Source organism: Lissotriton vulgaris, chromosome 2_1 (assembly GCF_964263255.1).
Source record: "Lissotriton vulgaris chromosome 2_1, aLisVul1.2, whole genome shotgun sequence".
Lineage (NCBI taxonomy): Eukaryota > Metazoa > Chordata > Amphibia > Caudata > Salamandridae > Lissotriton > Lissotriton vulgaris.
The window spans coordinates 990,064,247-990,087,313 of record NC_141687.1 but is presented as its reverse complement, the minus strand read 5'-3'; the positions used below and the strand labels follow the sequence as shown (position 1 = coordinate 990,087,313).

Here is a 23,067-nt window from a genome sequence, read left to right as displayed (position 1 = left end):
GTACAATATAAGCAGGGGTGCTAGTCATTATGTAAATAATACAGCTTGTTTTGAGGCTGCTGCGGGGAGCCGATCAGGAAGGGCATGAATTTTAAGTGTTTCGGTTTGGATCCCTGGATGGGATTGATGGCATTCCACAGTCTAGGGTCCAACTCTTTAAGAAATCTGCTGAATGCTCTACATTGGCATATCGCGGACATCCGGATCAAATTCAAGACCCTGTGCACCATCCAACCGGCTTATTGGAGCACAGGCTCAGAACACAAATGAAACTGAACCCTCATCAGGCCACGCTAAAGAAATCTCAAAGGAGCACCCACCCACCTGATGCATTAATGATCGTTTTTGAGAATAAAACATGGAGGTAGACTTCTGGGAATGTTGATCCCTAGAATGTGTATTGCCCTGAATCTTTTACAGGGATCGAAACCCAAACAGTTACAATTCAGGAAATGATTAAAGTCTGATCATTTCAGAAGTTCTTTCTATGGGAACTTTCACTTGACAGGTGCAGCAAATAAAGGACATCAGATAGGAGTGGTACCTATTCAATCCAACTTCAAACTCGCTTTTTTCTTGAATCTTCATGAAACTGAAGTGAGAGGTGTCCTGCAGCACTCAACGTTTCACAATAAATAAAGACTGTACAGAAATGCCCACTAAAGTGCCAGTTCCAGCATTAGGAATAACATATTGTGGCTGCGAGGCCACCAAATTTGGCAGCAGCTGATCCATCCAATTTAGGGAAGCCCATACTACGCTTCCGGCACATGCTTCCCTAGGCGATCGGATGTAGATCTCCATGAAAACGTCCATGGTACGCTAAGATAAAACTGTGCATGCATCACAGACATTTTGAATGGGAGTCCTGGAAACGAGGGTCCAACTCCAGGTTAAACATTGGTCAGGGAGTGAGGTGTCAGTCTCAAGAGGTCAGAGTCACGGGGAAGAGTGGAGAGTGACAAAGAATGAGTAGAGAGGGACATAGCAGGGTGGATGATCATCAGCCGCGGTCCATGCAGGTTACAGCAGTGGGGCCGGGTGGGGGGATTTCGAGAGACAATACAGAGGGAAAACTAAATAAATATTTAATTTCCCCTCTGCATCTTCCCTCGAAATAGCCCCTCACACGGCCCCACCGCCATTACCTGCATGGACCGCGGCTGATGATCATACGAGTGGACTCTAACGCACTACAGTTTCAAAATATTCACTAATGTACCAAGGAATTTATTTGGTGATTTCCCCTGGGTTGGTGTAGCCTAGATGAAGCCTTTGCAAAACCAGAAGTTAGCTGAGCAAGTTGCTAAGCTTCATATTTCTTAGTTAGACTTTACTACTTAAACAGTGGGGTACAATATATACTAGATTATAACAGTACTGCAACAAATAGTACAAATGCATAGTTCATGCTGAGAAAACATTTATCATTACCTTTACGGAAGTGTGTTGGTACTGGTACTGAGCAAAGCTATTATGTGAAGCGGTAATATCTTCTTTTTCAAACTGTTTCTTCATGCTAGCTAAGCCACCAGGCACTGTGCATGTTTCCGTGTCCTCCATTGCCTATGATGGAGAAAAGGATATATAGTGTAACTGATCAGCACAAACTTGGCTGTGGTACATACATCTTTGGTTTAGGAAAATCACTGGAAAAATACCTGAGTGTTGTTGTAAGCATCCACATAACTAATAACAATGCATAGTGCAGGCACATTAAATGCAAAGCTTAAGACAGACAAAAGAGGAACTCATTAGTAAGTTGACTGTTAGAAAATGGCTGTGTATGTGTAAAACGCCTGTTGATGCAGATATAGCAATCAATACCACTTAGACAGTTAGGGATGCATGTAAATCATGTAATATGCTGGCGCATAATCACACACAATTTAGAGGAAATTGTATGAAATTATGCACACTGCAAATCCATTATTTAGCCCTTATTTTAACTCGAAGCGTGTGATCGGGCAAATGTTTGACACTAGAATGCATTTCTCGCTATAAAAATGTTGGGAAAAGACATTTGCTGTGAGCAACAGCTGCTCACGATCTAGTGATTTGTATTGTTCCTCTAATCTAGAAACTCTGGCCACAAGCCAGTGTAATTATGTAACATGTGGAATTCTGCTCGACAGGTGTAATGTGAAATTTGCTAAATTACCTCAAGTACGCTAGCGTAATTTAAATTTCACAAAGAACTAGATAGGTTCCAACTCACAGTTGATAATCATCTAATTTATTTATGTTGCATCAATATCTAATTCAGCTATTTTTCCTTTCTTTTATAGTGAACACATTTTCTCTATTGAGCAGCAGTGCTGAGTAAGATCTTGCTCTCTTTATCTGCCATATTGTGATTATTTTAGTTTATGGCTGTATCATATTGAAATATGTCTTTTATGGCCTCTTCTGGCCAAATACACATTCTTTCAATTTGAATTTAGTGACCACATATTAGTTTTGTCACACCTCCTCACCCAGTCTACAAGTTTTTCTTGGCATTTAACTAGAAATGAATTACTAGCCGATCATTTTAAGAAATGTGTTATCTTGGGCTGCAAATACTGTTAACAATCGATCGCTTTTAATCAAATCACGAACTCAAGTAGACCCTCAACCAAAAACATCAACAGACGCCACACTTTCATATTTAGCCCAACAAGAATAATCAGTTTACCCCCAAAAAGCCAGAAAGATTTAAAGAAATAATCAGTTACCCTAGGCTAGGACAAAAAGCAAAGTGCAAGGCACAGACCCTTTTGTCTTACGGTTCAAGCATGTTGTATCACATTTTAAGCATCCAAGAAAGACTTGCCAAATAAAAAAATAACACACAATACCAGCAAAAAACACAAAATCACATCTTGGGCTTGCTGCAAGAGGCTGTAAGAACCGAAACCTCATAACTTTATTGACATCCAATTCCATTGTACACCAAGATGAAATCTTACAAATTGACAATCTCCACTTCTGAGCGGGAATGGCGCATTTATGACTCTTGCATTAGATAAGAAAGGGATGGCTCAAACTAATTGGGAAACTGAAACTTAAATTTATTATCTAAGCCGACTTGTTAAACTTTTTGGACTCATACACCCGTCCATAAATGCAAAATTGAATTACATAAATATGGATACAAATTCAGGTGCAGAGGGTCCTGATGGTTTGTCAAATATAATTTGGAAAAGTATCCATTGAACTAGGGAATGTTATATTGATATTTTTTCATTAAAAGGCGTGCGTCAAACATATTTACAATATTTCCACACGTTGCTGGAGATCTATGGGCCACATGTACTAACAAAATCGTTTGTGATTACCAAATAGCGATTTTTTTTGCAATTTCCTATTTGGTAATCACAAACACAAATTTGTCTGATGCATTGTGCAATTCCCAGTGGGTCGCAAATAGACCTACCTCATGAACGTTAATGAGGTAGGTTTCCATTTGTTACCCATTCGGAATCACTAAATGCACAGGGATGGTGGCCTACTGCAGTCAGCAGACCACCATGTCTGTGATTGTTTTTAAAATAAAGCAATATTTTTGTAAATTTTGTTTTTATTCAGCCTATTTTCCTAAAGGAAGTTTTCTTTTCTGTGTGGTATGTAGTACCACTTCCTGCTCCTAAAAATATTTTTACAATCTTTCACAACGGGGAAGGGGTCCCTTGGGGACCCCTTCCTCTTCGTGGATTGGTTACCACTTACTCGAAACAGGTGGTAAAATGCAAATGTTTTGCGACTGCATTTATGTCGCATAATAATCACACATCACTGCAATTTAGTATTAGGAAGCAACACCCTAAACACACCCCTTCATAATACTGAATCGCAAACCCAATTTGTGATTCAGTAACAGGTGACCAAATCACAAATAGGGCTTTGTACATGTGAAAAAGTCTAGATCACAAACGGGATGATTCTGCAAATCAAACTAGTTGCTTCCACAAAAAGCCTTTGTACATGTGGCCACCATATCTCAGAACCAATTAGAGATTAAAAATGAAGTACTTTAACCTAGCTTTCTATTTTATGTCTCACATTGTAAAACAATTCAATCAAGTAAAAGGATGGCAGAAATTGCATCCTTTATGATTACACTAAAGTATCTGATGTCACTACTAGTTAATAGTTTCTTTATCATATCCTATTAAGAATTTAAAATGTACCTCTGCAGTCGATATTGGGTATACAGGAAAAAAATGGATCTCTGATGATTCCTACCTATTATCTCAAATGGATACTGAAGAAGTGAATCATGTTTTATTTGTCCAAAGATACACATACAACGATCACAATTTTTAAGAATGTGTTCCTATGAAATAATGAATATGAAATAGTGGCAGGGCAACAAAAGAGGCCACTAATTCTTCTGACAATTTTGCAGCCACAACCTTTCTCTTCAGGTAGATTTTCCAGTCTCATATTGTATAATTTTTCGATAGCTAATGTTATACCTATTGAAATACATTTGCCTTTCCTGCAGGCTCACCCCTGACTTTTACCCTATTTCTGCAAAGTATTTTTGCTGCGATTAGATCAGTGTACCCTGTGACATTGCAATTCAATGTCCCAGTGTATGTTCACTGTCAACAAAATGATGTTGGCAAAAGTGGCTAAATCAATTGATATATTAATCTTTACTGAAAGGCACTTGTAGATGGCTAAGAAAATGCATAAATGGCATGGGAGTTAATTATCATTAGTGGGCTGCAGTGTGTTACACCAACTGCATGCATGACACAAATGTATGGCTCCCATAGCACCACATTGATCTACCTGGGCTGCAGTTTAAAGGCACTGTAGAAACACAGGAAAAGCTTCTTGGCTATGGGGGAAATCCTTTTTTTATATGTAAATGACACCATTATAGTGTGCTAAGTCAGTCCAGATGGTAGGGTGCCTACAAATATAACAAAGTGGCACACTATATATTTATAAAGGGTGCCCTCACCGTGACTGAAGATCTAAAAGGTATTTTCACTATGTATGCTAAGGTATGAATACAATATTTATTCTACATCTCTGCCTGGGGAAACGCTACAGGAATAATTTGAAGTTATTTTATAAACCCGCTGTAATGGTGAAATCATACATGTGATAACTTTTGTAGAAAAATTACTTAAGAGAAATTGGCTCCGAAGAGAATAGTCTACGTCTTAGCCCAATAAAATACAGGTGTTAACTACTGACTACTCAGACGGTTTTAGCCATCAGGCAAAGGACAGGAGCACTTGGCAGAAAAAAGGACAAACATTGACACTTCTTGATTTTTCTTGATGCAAAATCCACCTTCCTGTACTTATTCGTAGAGCCCCCCTAGCCAGTAAGGTTCTAGTTACAGTGGGAGACATAACCAGTTTGGGCCATTTCAAGAGGTAGGAGTGCTGCAAAATAAGGTGCCCATAGTGTGAGAATATAGCCAACTTTGGGCTGGAAATATCTCCAGTCACTATCTAGTCAGTAGATGAATCAAGCACCATAACGAACACCTCTGCAAATCATTCTTGGGCCTAGAAAGACTCTACCTTAAGAAGAAGACTAGCTGGAAGAAACAAAACTCCTGCTGGACTCACAAGTATTTCACAATCCTGCAGACACCCAAGGAGTGGAACCCCTCTCCAGGGGAAAGTGGTGGCCTCCTATTCCCATTTAATGCCTTCAAAGAAAAAAACATCCAGAAAGACTCCTGACTCCAAGAAGACCCAGCTGACCACAAAAGGCTGGGTCCTGCAAGAGACTTAGCTGGCAAAAGACCTGATGCCATAGAAGCCTGCGCTTTGGATCTGGGCCTGAAGGACAGACCATAAGATAGTTTTACAATAGTTGAAAAAAAGTTTAATTCAATAATTTGTTTCTACCACTGGTGGACTAGGATTAGCTGCGGAGGTTTGTCCAGCAAGGTCTCACAAAGATTAGGAATTTAAAAAGTATATCCTGTTCAATGATGTTTGTCACATTAAAAACCGGTTCAGTGGGACCTTGCAGTAAAGTTATCCCACCGCTGTTCAGGTTGGCTTTCAACCTCACCCCTCTGAAGGATTATGAGAACAAGAAAAGTGACTAAGCTGTCAGGACTGCTTGCACTTAACTTCTGTAAGTCTGTATACAAACATATAAACAGAGACTGAATCTACTCTTCTTTAGAAAAGAGAGGTACTCTTGTGCATTTTTCTTCTACTCTCATCCCTGCCAAGCGTGGACACCTGGCACTCCACGTCTGTGCTTTCTGTGGTACATGGTGTGTAACCAGCAGGGAGTCAAAGCCTACCAATTAAAAGCAACACCCAACTTAGGGCACCTATTAAACTAGTGGTTGCTTTAGAGTGGAGAAGGGTACAAAGGAATCTCAAATAAGGACCCAACCACATTTTCTCTCAATAAAAAAGTTGCTCGTGTCTGCAAGAAAAGACACAGGAAACAATCAACCTTGGAACAATAGGGCCTCCGGCAGTGAATCCAGTTAATACATTCTAAATCCAAAGATAAAACCTTGGACTGTGGGAATTCTTTCCAACTTATGAAGCAAATTCTGCAGCTACAAGATCCAGCTTTTCCTGATCAGAGCTTTTGGCACCAAAACAAACCGCTTTCACCGAGCTCAACAACAAAGTATTGGACTTCCTAGGACCTTTGCTGGCCTCAGCCTTGCCTCGCTAAAAGATTTTGAATTCCATTCCAGAGACTATGTTTGAATATAAAGTCTTTGACTGAGAGAACCTACTTGGTGTATCTGACTTGAGCACCAACACGTCCAGCCTAGGCTGGCAATTAGGTCTGGGTAAGATGTGAACTATTGTTTTTCATTGGCACTTGGGAGGATCATCCCCCTCCGAAATTAAAAACTCAATTTCAGGCACCTTTAATATGTTGCTCAAATTTGCCAAATGTATCCAAACTTTTTCTCTTATAGACATTTGAAAATTCGATGCACAAAAACAAAAATGATGCAAATACAATACCAATACCAAAAGCACCGCCCCATGCCAGGCAAGTCTTCCCTTCATTCTGCAGGTTTAACTCAAAATTATGTGCAGGGTTTTCTTTCCAACACACCAACAAGCATTAACTAGTCTAACATGCTCTCAAACCGTGGTACTACATTGCCCACTTGCCACAATTTTGAATGTGACCATCTCTAGTCAATTACTGTGGCTTGATCCATAATGTGCAGTGGCAATGATTTCAGAGTAAACACACTCCATACATATTTCCTGGAATCCGGTTGTCATAATTCTTGTGTTCTTTTGGTGGATTCAATTATTTTAGGCCCAGCAGCCCAAATTAATTTCATACCAATAAATCTCATTCTTTAATGTATGTCAAGTTGTTTCATTAAATAATGAATTTAAATTATTAAAAACATATGTGTTGCTAACAAATTGAGAATGCTTATGCTGTGTAAAATCTATATCATGAACTGTGGTAGATCCGCTCTATGTCTTTGGGATCACTGGATAGTGTATACATTATACAAGTCCATACATATTCCATGAAACACCATGGTCCATAATAGTTTTCTCCTTCCTGAACTCTGTAGCTGTAACACTATATGGTCCCAGTTATCCATTTTACTTAATTGTGACTGGTGTGTACTCAATAAAAATTGACATACACCTAAAAGGGAAACCTCAGACACAATGTCTGCTTTTCTGGTAATTGATACACTACTGGAAACTAGCAGTGATCTTCTGTGGCAAGGGCAATGCTGTAGCAGAACCATTACTATATGATGTGTTGCGTTTTTTAAAGATCCAGACTGTTCACATAATCTCACAACTTTCTGGAGTCCTTTTGCTCACATATGGTGCACATGTGTAATTTTTAATTTTCCACAAAATGTCTCTTGATCAACTATATGGCTTTTGGTAATCTCTTCTAAAAGAAAATACAGTCTGCCAATGTGGAAATTATATTGAAACTACTTGTTCATAGCCCTGATTTCTTCATTAATTCTTTTTGCTGGGCTTACAGATCCTGCTTGAACTAGTCATTTGTATTATATTGTTTTGATCTTGTCTGCCCCATGTCAAAGAAGGAGGTGTGGAAATTACAAATGTACTAAGCAATAGTGTAATAATCTGCATCTGTTCTTAAAGTTCACTTGACACACTTCCTCTATAGTGCTGACCTCTGCAGGTGACCAGGCAAAAATGGAATCTAAATGTTTGAGGGTAGTGGTCACTTTCAGGAGGCGTAAAAATGTCAAAATATTTGATCAAGGGAAACTGCTTAAGATCTAAAGCAGTGTAGATCAGGACTTCACTCCTATATCCTGAGAAATGTATAGGGATATGGGGCTTAAAAAGGTGGGGCCCCCATCAATTATTCATTCACTCATGCTATAAAACTGGTCCATCAAAGGGATGGCGTGGCTAAATTAATTTTGCGAAAGTATTGAACCCTGTCTGATATTCCAGATAATATCTTGCAAGTGAAAAACTGGCATCATCTAAAGGCCGGTACCAAGCCTTTTTCTAGGTAAATATTGAAATCACTTTAAATATTCCATGGATGGTTGCTAAATTCTGGAGACATTTGAAGAAGGTTCACTAACTTGTTTACTGTTGGTGCTGTATTTGTAACGTGGATTTATAGAAATCATAACTATAATCACATCCCCTAGAAACTGTCCCATCACGTTTGAAGAGGTTAATTTTAAAATGAAGATCAGAAGCTAAATATAGCTTCGCTCCCTCTTGGTATGCCCTTAGTGGTCACTTTTTGCCCTGGCAACTCATACTTGCAAAAACTATTGAGAATTCAGTTGTTTTGAGTGTATCAAAATAAGACAATAACAAGAGAGCTTGCACATATTTCACTGTCCTATCTAATTGACCAACTTGCCAAGGACAAAGCCAGCTTATCAGTGTCTAAGGGGCTGATGGAGATGAGGGTCAAACCCTATTGTTAGGAATGCTGCTGGCCGGTTGGTTCTAGGGTTGAGTCAATCCAAGACCATTTGTCACAGCCAGCTGATTGACAACAGGCCATGGTACCATATCATTCCTACCCTTGCCCTGTTGGCAAAATATATTTGGCTGAAATGGCCATAATGAATTTATAAATTTCGGCCCTAATACATTTGTCAGCATCATATTAAATTTTTTTTTGAAGAGATTTTTATTAGAGTTTTACAGGAAATAATACAGTGGAATACAAGTACTAAATTGAGAATAGAAAATACAAAATATATTCAGATATAAAACTTAGTACTTAAAAGGGCCATGCTTCCTGTAAAAATTCCCCTCTCTTACTTTTACCAACTTAATTCGGTTTGTTCAAAGTTCCTGTGGAATAACAAGCACCCACGTATTGCCATGGCCAAGCTTATTTGTCCTAAAGGAGAAGGTGGGGTACGTTTTCCAAATTTCAAATTGTATCACTCTGCTTTTTTACTTAAACAATCTTTTGCTTTAGCTTATGATTATGGTGACACTCCCATTCCAGCATGGATTATTTATGAACGCTCCCTCCTTAAGGATTTTTCATTCCAGGACGCAATTTTCATGTCCAACAGTACCTTTTTGTCTACGAATCCCACATTAAAATATTCTAAATACCTGTTATATAACGCCTTTTCTGATGGTTTCACACCACTACAATGTTTTCTATATTCCTCTTTATGGTTTAATAAATACCTTAAATATAAGGATAAATCTTTTTACTTTAAATACTGGAAAGAAAAGGGTATTCTTTATGTACATCAATTGGTGCATCTTGGATCTGTTATCCCTTTTCCTACCCTTCAAACTACCTATCACCTACCAGACTCTTTCTCTGCTCAATATACCATTATTTCCAATGCTTTACAATCGCATCTGGCCACCTTTGACTTCCCTGTAGCAACATATTAATTTTAACACAGCTTTATCGAACTCCTGTTTTCTTCTATTGATTTGGTGGTGGGAGGTTGGATGAGTAAACGTCTTGGCTACTCTGTCACAGCCTGCCCACATTCTTAAAGGTGTCATTCCTATCATTTGTAAACTTTGCCAAGCATATTCAAACTATCATAGTAGTTTTATGGGAGAGAAGTGAGGACGGAGACTCATGGTTAAAAGAAAGTTTACCCTTTGTTCAGGGATGATATCATTATTTGTGAATCCTTCAAAATTGAGTGCATCCTGGCTTCTCCTTCATTGAGGAAATCCGAGCAATTTTTCTTAAGTGATGCAAGGATTTGTGAAATGCTATATTGTGTAGCTAGATTAGGTATGTTGATGATTCTCTTCATGCCTGCATAGTAAAAATACTATGGACCCATTGCCGCTGAAATTATATGGCAGTGGAGGGCCAAAATTTGCAGCAGGGTCGAGTAAATTATGAAGCAAGAAAAGGTAAATTACGCAAGATAATGTTGCACATTTTGTGATTGTATTACTTCATTATTTGGTCATTTATACACTAGTTAACACTGTGTGAGCATTGGCTGCACCTCTATAATGCCGGTTTAACACCCAAATATAGAAATAAGCAATGGAAAGGTGATCAGTCGTCAACTTTTGGAAAGGGCCTTCCACTGCGTGGCAATATGTTTTGCTGCATTTTTTATTAACCTTTGAACCATTTGACCTAGAAACATTTTTTTTGTTCAAATCTGTAGATTATGCAGCAGATTATGTGGCAAATGCAGTAAATCTATAATTATGCAAAAAACACTGCATATGCACAATCACGTAATTGCAGTGGCCCTCAATATACCATCTTTATTCAAGTCTTCTATAGATCATTTTTAAGTTGACCTAACAGGAATGAGAATCACCGCGGGCAGGTGACCAGCCGACAATGAGTCGGAGGTATTGCCCGCCCTATTATGATATGACTGCCTAATGTTTTTTTCTAGTGTTGCTTGTGCTGCAGCCCAGGAAAAGGGATGCAGCACAAGCCGCACTAGAAAAAAGCATTTTGCGCACATCCATACATCGTGTGCCAGGCACCATATGGTGTCTGGCACACTGTAAATGGATGTGTGGGGGGCACCACATGTGCACCCTGGCCAATAAAAAGTGGCCCATGGGTAACAGGGGCCTAGCTTGGGTCCCCCAAATTCCCTTTCCGGCTACCTTTTCATATCGGTGGAACAGAGAGTCGGAAAGGGACATTGTGATCCTGACGGCAGTGCCTGAGCAGGCGCTGCCTCCATTTAGGATCACGATTCCGACCACCGCCCTGTCAGGATCAGTAGATCCGGTCAGAGGTGGCTGTTTGCCCCCGACAGTCAATTTTTTTTTTTTTTTTAAACAATTTTTATTGCAGCATCAAAGTTATATAGCTTACACATATCACTGCCAGTTTCCACACTTCGCCCACCCCCGATAGTTCCGCCTGCATTACACGGCCATTCAGCCCACATCCCGGAGGCAGGACGGCAAGAGTCTTCCACCTGGGATGGCGCTAGGTGATAGAATAACCATGTGAGCAACAAGTTGACATCCATCATGGCAGTTCCATCAAATGTCGCTGCTTTTTCAATACCTATTACCCCCCCAACCCCAAACCAATATCACTCCCCACTGAGGAAGCTCCAAGGTATAACGATTCGGGTCAGCACCTTCCTTCCCCCCAAGGAAACAGGGCAGAGTCAGCCCGCTTACTTGCAGCAACTCGTGGCCTTCGCGCACTGTGATCGCCCTCTAATCTCCCTAGGAGCCCCCCCCATACCCACCCTCGCCCACCCATTCCCTGAAAAATCGCTGGTGTGTGCCGACTGCCAGAATATTAAACCGTGGTGTAGGTGCTAAGGAAACAACACTTAGGCAACCGTGCGCCATCCCGGAATGCATCATTCGCTTCACTCCTCCCCGCTCTCCTCCTGCGATCTGTAGTCCTCCAACGCTTGCACCAGACATTCCCACGCTCGTGCCACCTCTAGACCCCTCTCATCCGCTGTGCGCGTCGCCTGCCTAAGCCGGATCCTACTTTCAGTCTTGGCCCATTTACTCAATTCCACCGCCCACCGCCTACTAGATGGGCCCTCCGTCGACTTCCAGCACCATGTTAGCTCTCTCTGAGCCAGTATTAACCCCAGGTCAATAAACTTGCTAGTAACCTTCGTCTTCCTCGTGTGGGGAAACCATAGCAGCAGGCAGGCGGCTTTGTCAAAGGTCACCTGTCTCTCTGTTACTTCGTTCAGGAGCTCACCCACGTCAGTCCAGTATGATCCCAGTTTTGGGCAGTCCCAGAACATGTGGTCCAGTTCCGCTCCCAGAAGAAGACACCTGGGGCAAGCCGCCCCCACCACTCTGAAATGCCTCTGTATCCTACCCGGGGTAAGATAGGCCCTGTGGACCACAAAGAAGTGCACTTGCTGAAAGCGTGCATTTCTGCAGCCCTTCCTTGCTCTCTGCAAGAGGTGGCCCCACGTTGCATCCGGAATGGGTTTCCCTATACTTTCCTCCCACTTCTGCTTCAGATCAGGAAGGGTTGACAGTCCTTCATGGAGCATGCGCGATTGGAGACATGTGATCCCTTTGACCGTCCCTACAGCCATCACGACATACTGGCACACCAATGGGGTCGCCGGTTCTTCCTGCCCTTCACCCCAGTGCCTCCTAATCGCTGCCGTAACAGCCATGTGCAAGAGGAAATTCCCTGCCGGTACCCCAAACTGGTCTTGCACCGCTTGGAAGGGCAGCAGTTCTCCCTCGGCGTACAAGTCGCCTATCACCTGGAGTCCTAACTCCTCCCATTCCGAGAGGGGGATCCAATCCCCTCCACGCGGCAGTGTCGTCAGCATGCCCAGGGGTATCACCGGGGCATACGGGTGTACCACTCCCGCACCGTTTTTTCCTCGAGTGTCAGATCCCGAACATCCAGCTGCTGGTTCATTACAATATAAGAAAGGACATGTCTCGGGACCCCCTTCCCCCTATGTTGGTCAGGTCCCCGAAATTCCTTCGCCACTTGTTGCGTAAGGATCTGTAGCTGCGCCGCCAAATAATATAGTTCGAAATCAGGGACCGCCATCCCTCCATCGAGTTTCGGTCTATGCAATGTGTCCAGTGCCACTCGTCTCCTCCCGGTCCCCCAGATGAATCCAGTGGTGAGGGTCCGCAGGTCCCTGAAGAACCGAGGCGGGACCCAAATAGGCAAGGTCCTAAAATAATACAGGAGGCGTGGCAATGCCACCATTTTGAGCAAGTGCTACTCTCCCTACCGCCGCCAGTGGGAGCGTGGCCCAAAACGCCATCGAGCCCCGCAGGGCTCTCATGCACCGACCCAAGTTCCCTTCCAGCAACCCCTCGGCCGTGTGATAGATCCTGACTCCCAGATAGGTGAAACAGGAGTCTTCCCAGATCACGTCTGCAGGTAATGAAGGTTGTGGCGTCCCCGCTCTCAATGGGAAAAGGCAAGTCTTACGCCAATTCACCTTGAGACCCGATAGGGCTCCAAACCCCGTAAGCGCATTCACTGCTCCCCTCTGTGCCCCCTCCGCGTCCTCCAAGAACAGTAAAAGATCATCTGCGTAAAGCGATATATGATGTCGCTCGCCTCGACATACGACCCCTTCGTGTATCAGCCCCGACCGAGCTCGAATTGCCAAGGGTTCTATCGCTAAGGCAAACAGTAGGGGCGACAATGAGCACCCCTGTCGCGTACCTCTCTGGACCGGGTACGCAGAGGAGATCACCGAGCCCAGTCTCACCCTGGCAGTAGCCGAGGAGTACAATACTCTCGTCCAGCGCCTGAACCCAGACCCGAGGCCAAACCTCTTCAATACCTCATCTAAGTAGCCCCATTCCAGACTATCAAACGCTTTTTCTATGTCAATGGATAGTACTGCAGGCCAATCGCCCGGGTCCATCTCACCACCCAGGACTCGCACTAGTCGGCGGATATTAGCTGAGGTGTTCCGAGTGGGGATAAAGCCAGCCTGGTCTCCGTGCACCAATGATGTCATGTGCGGCTGCAATCTGGTGGCCAGGATACGGCTTAAGATTTTATAATCCACCGTTAACATAGGCAGCGGCCTATAAGAGGTCACATCCGTACTATCCTTTCCCGGTTTCAGCAGTGGCACAACCAGCGCTTCCCTCATCGAGCCGGGCAGCCGGCTCTGTTTCAACGCCTCATTATAGACTTCTAATAACTGGGGCGCCAAGACGTCCACAAATTGGGCATAAAATTCAACTGGAAGGCCATCTACCCCCGGCGTTTTCCTCCGTGCCATGTGCTTGATAGCCCCCCTAACCTCCGCCAATGTGATCACATCGCCCAGGGTCTTAGCTTCCTCATCATCAAGCTGTGGAAAGGCGACCTCCGCCAGGTAATCGGAGAGGTCATTACCTTCCGTCTCTAAGCGACTCTGGTATAGGGTCTCATAATACCTAGTAAAACGAGAGAGGATCGCCCCCTGTGAATAAACGGTATCCCCTAACTCCAACCTCACACTCAGTATTGAACATCCCCGCGGTTCTGGGTTTGCTAGCCGCGCCAACAGTGTGCCCACTTTGTCGCCCTCTGCGTGGACCCTTGCTATATATTGCCTGTAGTCATAGCATCTCAGCCTCTCGGTCACCGATGCCACTAATTCTTTAGCCTCCAGGAGACGTGTCTGCAGTGCCCCCCGTTCCGGCCTCTGCCTCTCCACCTCCCTTAATGTATCCTCCTCCAGTACCACCTTCCTTTCTCCAGTGTGTTTCCCAATACATAGGCCTCTCATGACCACCTTGAATGCGTCCCATTCCAATCCCCTAGTAGAGGCTGTTCCCTTATTAGTCGCAAAGTATGACTCCGCCCCCTCGCGGACCACAGATTGGAAGACCTGATCTTCTAAGGTGTCCGGGTTCAGTCGCCAATTAGGAATCGCTGTCCTCACTCGCTGCCATTGGAGGGAGAGCAGCTGGGGGTTGTGAAAAGAGATAGTCCTAGCTAGGTACTCAGTGTGCCTTGCTAAAGAGGCAGTGGTGGGGTCGCAGAGGATCGTATCAATCCTGACATGCAGCTCGTGGAGTGCCGAGAAGAAGGAGTAGTCCCTGTCCCCAGGATGATGTCCCTGCCACACATCAATCAGCCCCCATTCAGCCTGCCAATCGCTCCTATGCTTCGCCACTCTGCGCACCGGGGATGTAATCAGTGGGGGGTGGGATCTGTCCAGGGTGACATCAGTGATAGAGTTAAAATCACCTCCCAGTATGACCTGCCCTGTCATATACTGAGCCAGGAGGCCCGAAATGGAGTCAAAAAAGCGGGGTTGGTCAGAGTTCGGGGAGTAAATACAGCAGAGCGCCACTTCTCTACCATAGAGTCTTCCTACTACCCCTACATATCTACCTTCTGGGTCAATCGTCTGGCTCGTCACCTGGAAGGGAATCCCCGCCCGCACCCAAATCAATACCCCCCTCGCAAACGCAGAATATGCTGTGCCAAACACTTGCCCTCTCCATCGCCTCTGAAGCGCCTCACATTCCAGTTTAGTAAGATGAGTCTCTTGGAGCATCGCAATCTGAACTCCAAGGCGCACCAGGTAGGCATGCACTTTGTGGCGTCGGGACATGGTGTGGAGTCCCCGCACATTCCATGTGACGCACTTCAGCTCAGACATCGTCCCCATTGCTACCCTTCAGTCGCAGTAACTCAACCGCAGCTCGCCAGCACACACCAGCAACAAAAGTACCCACCCCCCAAACACCCCCCAAAACCCCCAACACCCAGTTCCCCAGGACAGGAACTAGCAACTGCGCCATAGCCCCCATCCAAACCTCACACACCAAACGAGCAAATCTACCCTGCAGTAGCCACTGCAGGCTGCCTTAAGGGCAGTAGGAGCGTGGTCGCGCCCCGATAAGCGGCAGCCCTCGGCCCCTCCCTCCGCCTCATGATCCCCTCCCCAATGGCCTGGTACTGTTACCGTGCTCTAGAAGGATACCATGAAGTCCATCTTCTACCATAGGTGGCTGCACTCCGCACTGTACTCCAGGGGTCGAGCAAGTCACAAATCGTCCGCCGAACGGGGAGTCACCTCTGGCCCCACATTACTATCTACATCTGAAATCTCAGTCCCAGAATGTCTCTTGTCGTCCTCAGATGCAGAACCTTCTGTGAACACCTCTTTTTGCCCCCGACAGTCAAGGGCCCGACTGTGTCTGTCGGTAGCACCGCCACCATCAGTCTGTCGGTGGCAGTTCCATCGAAATCGTAACGTGCCCCTTAGTTTGTTGTCAACAATTTCCCTGCAATTGGGCTGTTGCTGCAGGAAGCAGGAGTGGAAGAGATTATGAGCCTGATTTAGAGTTTGGCGACAAGAAATGCAATATCAAATGTGACAGAGTACTCTGCCCACCAAACTATCTCTCCACATGCCCTATTTAGAAAAGGGCAGGCTATCACCTTTCCCTCCATGGTGCCCTGTGATTCTGTTGGAGAGCTTACTCCAAAGGCCTGATGGAGAGCTGCCATCGGACTAAGGTTATCAGACCACCCAACATATAGAGAACAGATGGTCTGCTGTCCTTTTTTTCTGTCCGTGAATGCCTGGCATGAATGAGCAGAGTGTGAGCATCATTAGTTATTTGTTTTCGAAAAACAAGCTTCCACTCTTGGAGTTTTTCTTTCAATAATAAAAACTTCTGTAGATGGCTGTCAAAATCGACAGTAGAGTTTATCAAGCATTTGGTACCTTCAGGAAACCGCGCTATGACAGCGGTTGTTCTGAAAATATACCGATCACCGCTGGGCCTGTGGTGATATCCAACTGCAGCGATCCATTTTCTATCAGGTTGAAGGAGATAATGTATTTCGCCACACTGATAGGCAAAGTAAATATCGCCAAAGTATAAATCAGCCCCTATATCTTTTGTCAACTTTTCCATTTCAAGTTCAGATATTCAAAAGTGTATAATTTCCAAATTGCTGTTACCTAAATCAATATGATTTACCATTTCTTTTTGCAGACCGAAGAAGTGGTTCTGTGCATTTCTACGACATATGTTATTTGAGGAACAGGTGGTGCAAGCATCTTTAGTTGCGGGTGGGGCAAAGGCAGCACTTAGGACAGATGCCATTTCATTTGCCAGAGACTGAAATACAATTGGGAAGGCATATAGTTTATCTAAAAAGGTAGAACAGTCATCATTTGAATTCCTACATCCCTCTCCCTCCTTCAGCAACCAACTGAGCTGTTCAGTCTCTACAACTTTGAATTAATCATGGCGACTGTTAGAACCGGCTGTCTCCAGTTGGCAGAGGTATACACTTCTGACAAATAGGGACACTCCTTTTCTAGTCAGGGCAAGGGGATCACACCCTTCGATAACCCCTGCTCACCCCCTTGGTAGCTTGGCAGAGCAGAACAGGCTTATCTCAGAGGCTGTGTGTTAAGCAATTATGACCACATACAGTAACACCGTGAATACACTACAAATGGACACGACACCGTAGTATTATAAAAATAAGTATTTTTATATAAGGCTTAGCACAAGACCAAAATAACGGCAAAACTGTACACAATCGGAATAAATACGTTTAGGAAGGAAAAAGGATAGTTCAAAGGTAGTTTCTTCTTTAGCATAAGAGTCTTTTATATCAAGCAAATCTTCTTCTTGGAAACACAGTTCTTTAGCAACAGGGTAACTCACACGGGAGCTACACAACGCTGGGCAGAGATACTCCACAGGTTCGGCGTCGACCGCGAGGAGCGCTGCGTCGGGCCTGGAGTCACACGGACCCCCAATAACACAGTACCTTAGGAAAATGAGGCACACGATGACCAGCGGCGTCGAGCAATCCGGCGTCGCGTCTTCGGTGTCGATCAGGCCACAGCAGGCGTTGTCGAGGATGCAGTTGCACAGAGTGAGCAGCGCTCACGGCGTCGAAGGGCACACGGTTGATGCGATCAGCAGCGGGGCAGACACGAGGTCCTCTGGAGTTAGAGCCGTACTCCTACTCACTGGCGTTGCTGCTGGCGTCGGTTGGGCCCAGCGTCCGATCGTCGTGGTTGCTGGTTCTTTCAGAGATGCTGGATTCACACTTCCAGCAGATAGCACTTTGTAGCAGGTGAAGTCCTTTAGCCCTGTGACTTCGGCAGGAGACTGGCACTCTTCCAGTCCTTGGAGATTTTCTTAGCAAGCGTGAGAGTACACACACAGTTCCTCTCTCCTGGTTCCTCGGCAAAAATAAAGAAGTGCTGCAGGATTCCCCCAACAACAGCACACTGGCAGAAGGGGTAAGCAGTCCTTTAGATCAGCAGGCTTCTTGTCCTTGGTTACAGGGTTCCTTGTCAGAAGTGATCTGATTTCCTAGTTCAGGGGTCCTCCTCTTATACCCCTTTTCGTCTTTGATCCCTTTGTCTATGCCGGGGATTTCCCAACATCCTGGGTCTGTGGTGGGTGGAGCTAGGCAGTAGCACCTGGCCTATTCATTGAGCCGGGCCCTCAGACGCCCCGCAGGAGGTGGAGCCAGCATCGACACTGGCAGGAGCAGAGCTATCGCCCTCCTGGCAGGAGGTGGGGCTAGGATCGTCCATGGCAGGTACAGAGCCATCAGTCGCTCGGCAGGAGGTGGAGCCAGCATTGTATCAGGCAAGGCAGGCTATCAACAACTACTCTCCCCCTACTCTCAACGTAATGTCCCACTCATCCCACACTGACTCATCCAGACCTCTTGGAGCCACCCAGCTCCTGTCACACACACGTAAGACCAGCAGAGACCAGATATGGTTAGACAAGAAAATAGACACTTTCTAAAAGTGCTATTTTCGAACCCAGAGTCCAAAAACCATCCACACCAACGGATGCGTAATTAAACCCCGAGTCCAGGGATACCAAACTCGACATTGCACCATGCTCCCCGAGCCAGCTAGGATTATAGCGTTAATAATCCCGGCGGCCCATTCTACCCAACGGAGAGCAGGCTACCTCGCAATAGTGAAGCCCTAAGATGGCGGCACTTCACTATCAGGACATGCCAACTTGGTCAGGCTTGTCCTACCTTACACTTACAATGCACCCTGCCCATGGGCCTACCATAGGGGTGACTAACATGAAGTTAAGGGAAGGTTGGAGGGGCTGGCAAGTAGGTATACCTGCGCAGCCGACGTGACAGTGCAGGACTGCACGTGGGTCTCGCAATGACCGACCCGTAGACATTCGTTTACACGGCCGCTCCTGTGGGTGGCACAACACGTGCTGCAAGCCCACGAGCGGCATTTGTATTTACAAGCCCTGGCACTCCTGGTGCACTAGACTAGGGACTGACAGTAAACCAAATAAACCAAACATGGATACAATAGATACATCATTTTAACAGAGGGAGCACTTGCGCTATGGCACTGATCAGCAGTGACACGGCGCCCAAAGCATATACCAGCAAAACATCGTAAAACAGTAGAGGCAAACAGAAAAAATGGAGGAGAGACTCAAGCCAATGATGTCAGGTCTAACAGCGACATAATTGGCTAAAGTTTGTAACAGCTTGATCTTTGCCTATAAATTGCAGAGTGAATACTTAAAGCTTTTATAATTGCAACCAATGTTGTAATCATAGATTTTCAAGGATAGATAAAAGATTCCAGTTCTCACTTAGTATTCTATTAATTAGCTTTTAACTCCGCTTGTCATCTGCTAAAAATGGGTCCTGCCAAACCGCTAAGATCTCTGCCTCACAAACATCTAGGAGGCATTTATTATGTCCGTTTCAACATCAACATTTGGTGTCTTATGGAGTTCGAAAGCATCAGGCTCACAAGAACATTGGGTATCATGACCTCATTCTCAAAATTCCCCACTTTTTAACAGCAGCACCCTCACGTGGAAGTGCTTGCATAGTTTTAATGGGCATCTTGTAAAAGATAACAGACATTTGAGGAGGCTATAAAATGCACATGATAATAGGTTGCCATGCAGAGATTTGGACCTACAGACCCTCAGCCTTCCCACCTGATGGCACAACCAAGATGCACCTTGCACCTTGCACACTTCAGGCCTCATTTTTGTGGTTTTGGTGCAGGGCAGCGCGGCAAGGAATGTTGTTCCACTGCCCTTCGTCAAAAGAAAAGGGCAGGAATGTGTCGTATCTATGAGATAAGGTGCATTCCTGTACTTTTTCCCTGTGCTGGTGCACAAGGGGCTGCCATGACCCAATACAGGCACCCTTGCCTGCGTTGCAGCGCTGATTGTTTTGTGCAGGAATGGACACCTTTCTGCACAAAATAAATAAATTGAGGCGAATTCCTCTATGTGTGCTGCACAATGCAGCACACACAAAAAGAGGAAAATATGAGGAGGAATTAAAAGAAAAAAATCCTTGTTGCGCCCCCGGGGGTGTCGTTAGATTCTGACCTATTCCCAGGTTTATGATTTCTCATAAATCTGGGAATGCTTCAGATTCCCTGGGTGTTGCATGGAAACATCCACAGTCGCACTCTTGGAACGCCCTCCTCACGCAGTGTTCTGCGTGACAGGAGCACATATCTACGAGGCAATGAAAAGCCACGTAATGTGGCTTTGCGTGGGCTTGTGAATATGTTGCGACACATTGTGCCTCCGGAGTGTCAAACAAGTGAAGCAAGGGGCCTCGTAAATGAGGCCCATCAGGTGATAGTGGTGCAAAACCTTTACACAGCTTCTATGTTGCTTGTTAACTATTGGCCAATCATAATGCTTTGGAAGTTGTTCAGTCTTACTTCTCCTTGTTTCACTTCCACAGTCCTCAAGCTTCAGTGAAGACTTCAAGGGGAAAGTGTTCTCGAACAAGATTACTAGCAGCAAAGAGTTACCAGCAATCAGGTTTTTATAAGTGGAACATAAGTCAACAGGCGATGCAGAAGCTGCAGAAACACCGGTACCCAATGCTTATGATTCACCCGCAGGCTTATAAATTCTCTTGGCAAAATCAGAGTGCCTTGTGGGTAGCTTGCTCCAACCTCTCCCATTTCCCACACCTCATTGTTACAGTCCTCAGGTGCAGACAGGGACTTCACATAGAGGTCATTGTCTAGTTGCAGTGCTGGTAAGCAGTGTGGTGGTGGCTGAAAGGGCTCTTGGGCATATCTGCTAACTGCAAACATGCTAACTGCAAATATGCTATGTTTTGCCTGCGTTATCAACCTCATAGTTTATGTGTTCTTTTGTAGACTCCTTGGGTAGATTGGGTATGTCAAGGTATCTACACTCTGCTTGCTCTACTTACAAACCCCAACTACACCCACTGATGAAACAAGGGACAACTTAACTTCTTGCTTTTTTGACATTTACAGTAGGGACATTCAGTGACATTTGTAATTGGATCTCATTTCATTTCAATGAGCTCTTCTGCAGTGGCACATATGTGATGGGACACTTACCGCGTGATGGTCTCATTGTGTTAAAAGTGTTGTCTATGGAAAAAACAAAACATTTTTGTCCACCATCAAATACCTTCTGGAATAACCCAAGCAGTATCAGATACCAGCCAAACAATACTGATGGATCAGCAAGAATCAACACAACTGCCAGATAACATTGTTAGAGCACAAATACATATTTTGGAAAAGTTAAGACCTAATTACAAAAAGCTATTTATTTACAAGAAGGCAATCAAAATACAAAACCATCATCAATGAACAAATACAAAAATAAAACTGCGAAAAACAACTGCGAGATTGTTACCAGCCAAGTGGAGTGAGTAATACAATGAGTACAGTCTTCTCCTTGTTAATCCTGAGCTTATACAACAGAACTCACAGACCAAACAAGAGAGAGCCATATGATTTCTAGATTAACGTTATCTTCTAAATCGGCTTCACATTGTAAAATGTAGTTGCGAAACAATGTTGGGAAATTGCATGCAATATAATGGAATTCATTTTGTTGTACCTTGTATGAAAACTGAACGTGAGGGAATATCTCACACTCACAAGTAAAGTGAAATGCATTAACGGGATCTTGTACCAGGAGAAAACATCTCCCTTACTCACACAAGTATCTCGCTGGAAAAATTGCAAATTTCTAAACTGCAAAATGTGAACATTTCTTGCACAAAAGAAACCTTTCACAGAGGGCTAAAGTCGTTTTGGAAACCACAGAAGAAATGTAACCACTAATATCATATTTGGGACAAAACGATTGATCATTCCATTGGATTTACTGCGGCCAATCTACAATTACGAATATCCAAAAGACCCATTAATTTCTCTAATGGGGGAGAATATTGAACAATAATTCTTCAGCTTACATTAGTGCTGCTGGGTATAGCACCCAGTTGGGATGGGTTTCTAGCTGGCATATAGAGGAGTCTTCAGCGTAGTCATTTAAAACAAAATGTATGGCTAGAGCTGATCACCATCTCACAGACAGTAGCTCGAAGGATATTTCCATTTGATTAATCTCCAGCAAAAGTTAATTTTGCAAGCAGAAGCCCGTCCGGACTCCACACAGATTCCTGAAAAAGAAGCCTTCTCAAATGGACTTGGGCCCCTTCAGCTAGACAAGAGCCCCACATCGCAATCTGGGAAGAGGACTTTCTAGACTGTAATTGGCAGAGGACTGCTGCCCAACTACTTTAGTTTTGGAATATAAGCTAGAGCTGTTCTCCATCTCTTTGCTGTTTTTAGGACTTTGACTTCTATGAACAAAGTTGTTGTCAGAGTATCTGCAGTAAGGTTCGGCGGGATACTCATTTCCTCTTGGTAGTCACTGCGGATGCTCTGCTGGCTGATATTGCCTTTGTAAAATAAAGGCCAACTTGGGGAGAAGATGTGGCCTAATGGCTAGAGCGATGGACCGCGAAGTTGGGAAACTGGATTTGAGCCTTGGCAGGGACGCTCCACATCCTGTGATCCAGGGCAAATTACTGTCTCCCTGTGCCTAACAAAAAAAACATGAATGTGTCTATCTGTAATGCAACTTGTGCTCATGTAAAGTGCTCTAATGCATTCAGGTCAAGTTCGTGCTATATAAAACAAAAAAACAAGGAGTCTAGGAACATGGCCGCACTGCCTTAACTCTTTCTCTCTCATCAGGCCCCAAAAAAGGACTAGCTTTAACTCTAACAACTTCAGATGAACATCTGCTGAAGCAACTGGTACCCCTAACTGAATCCTGGTTTCTGAGAGAACAATTGATACCAATGAAGGTGCGATGAGTG

At 44.3% G+C, this 23,067-nt stretch overlaps 1 protein-coding gene across 2 annotated transcripts in view; it reads right to left on the bottom strand.

Annotated features, from left to right (window-relative positions):
* The window catches only part of XIRP2 (xin actin binding repeat containing 2), a 1,171,239-nt gene that overhangs the window by 238,514 nt on the left and 909,658 nt on the right, over nucleotides 1-23,067 (bottom strand). For both annotated transcript variants that reach the window (XM_086956584.1, XM_086956585.1), the window contains one exon: nucleotides 1,435-1,566. In XM_086956584.1, the coding sequence (XP_086812710.1) occupies nucleotides 1,435-1,566 (132 nt within the window). The remainder of the gene's footprint in view (nucleotides 1-1,434; nucleotides 1,567-23,067) is intronic.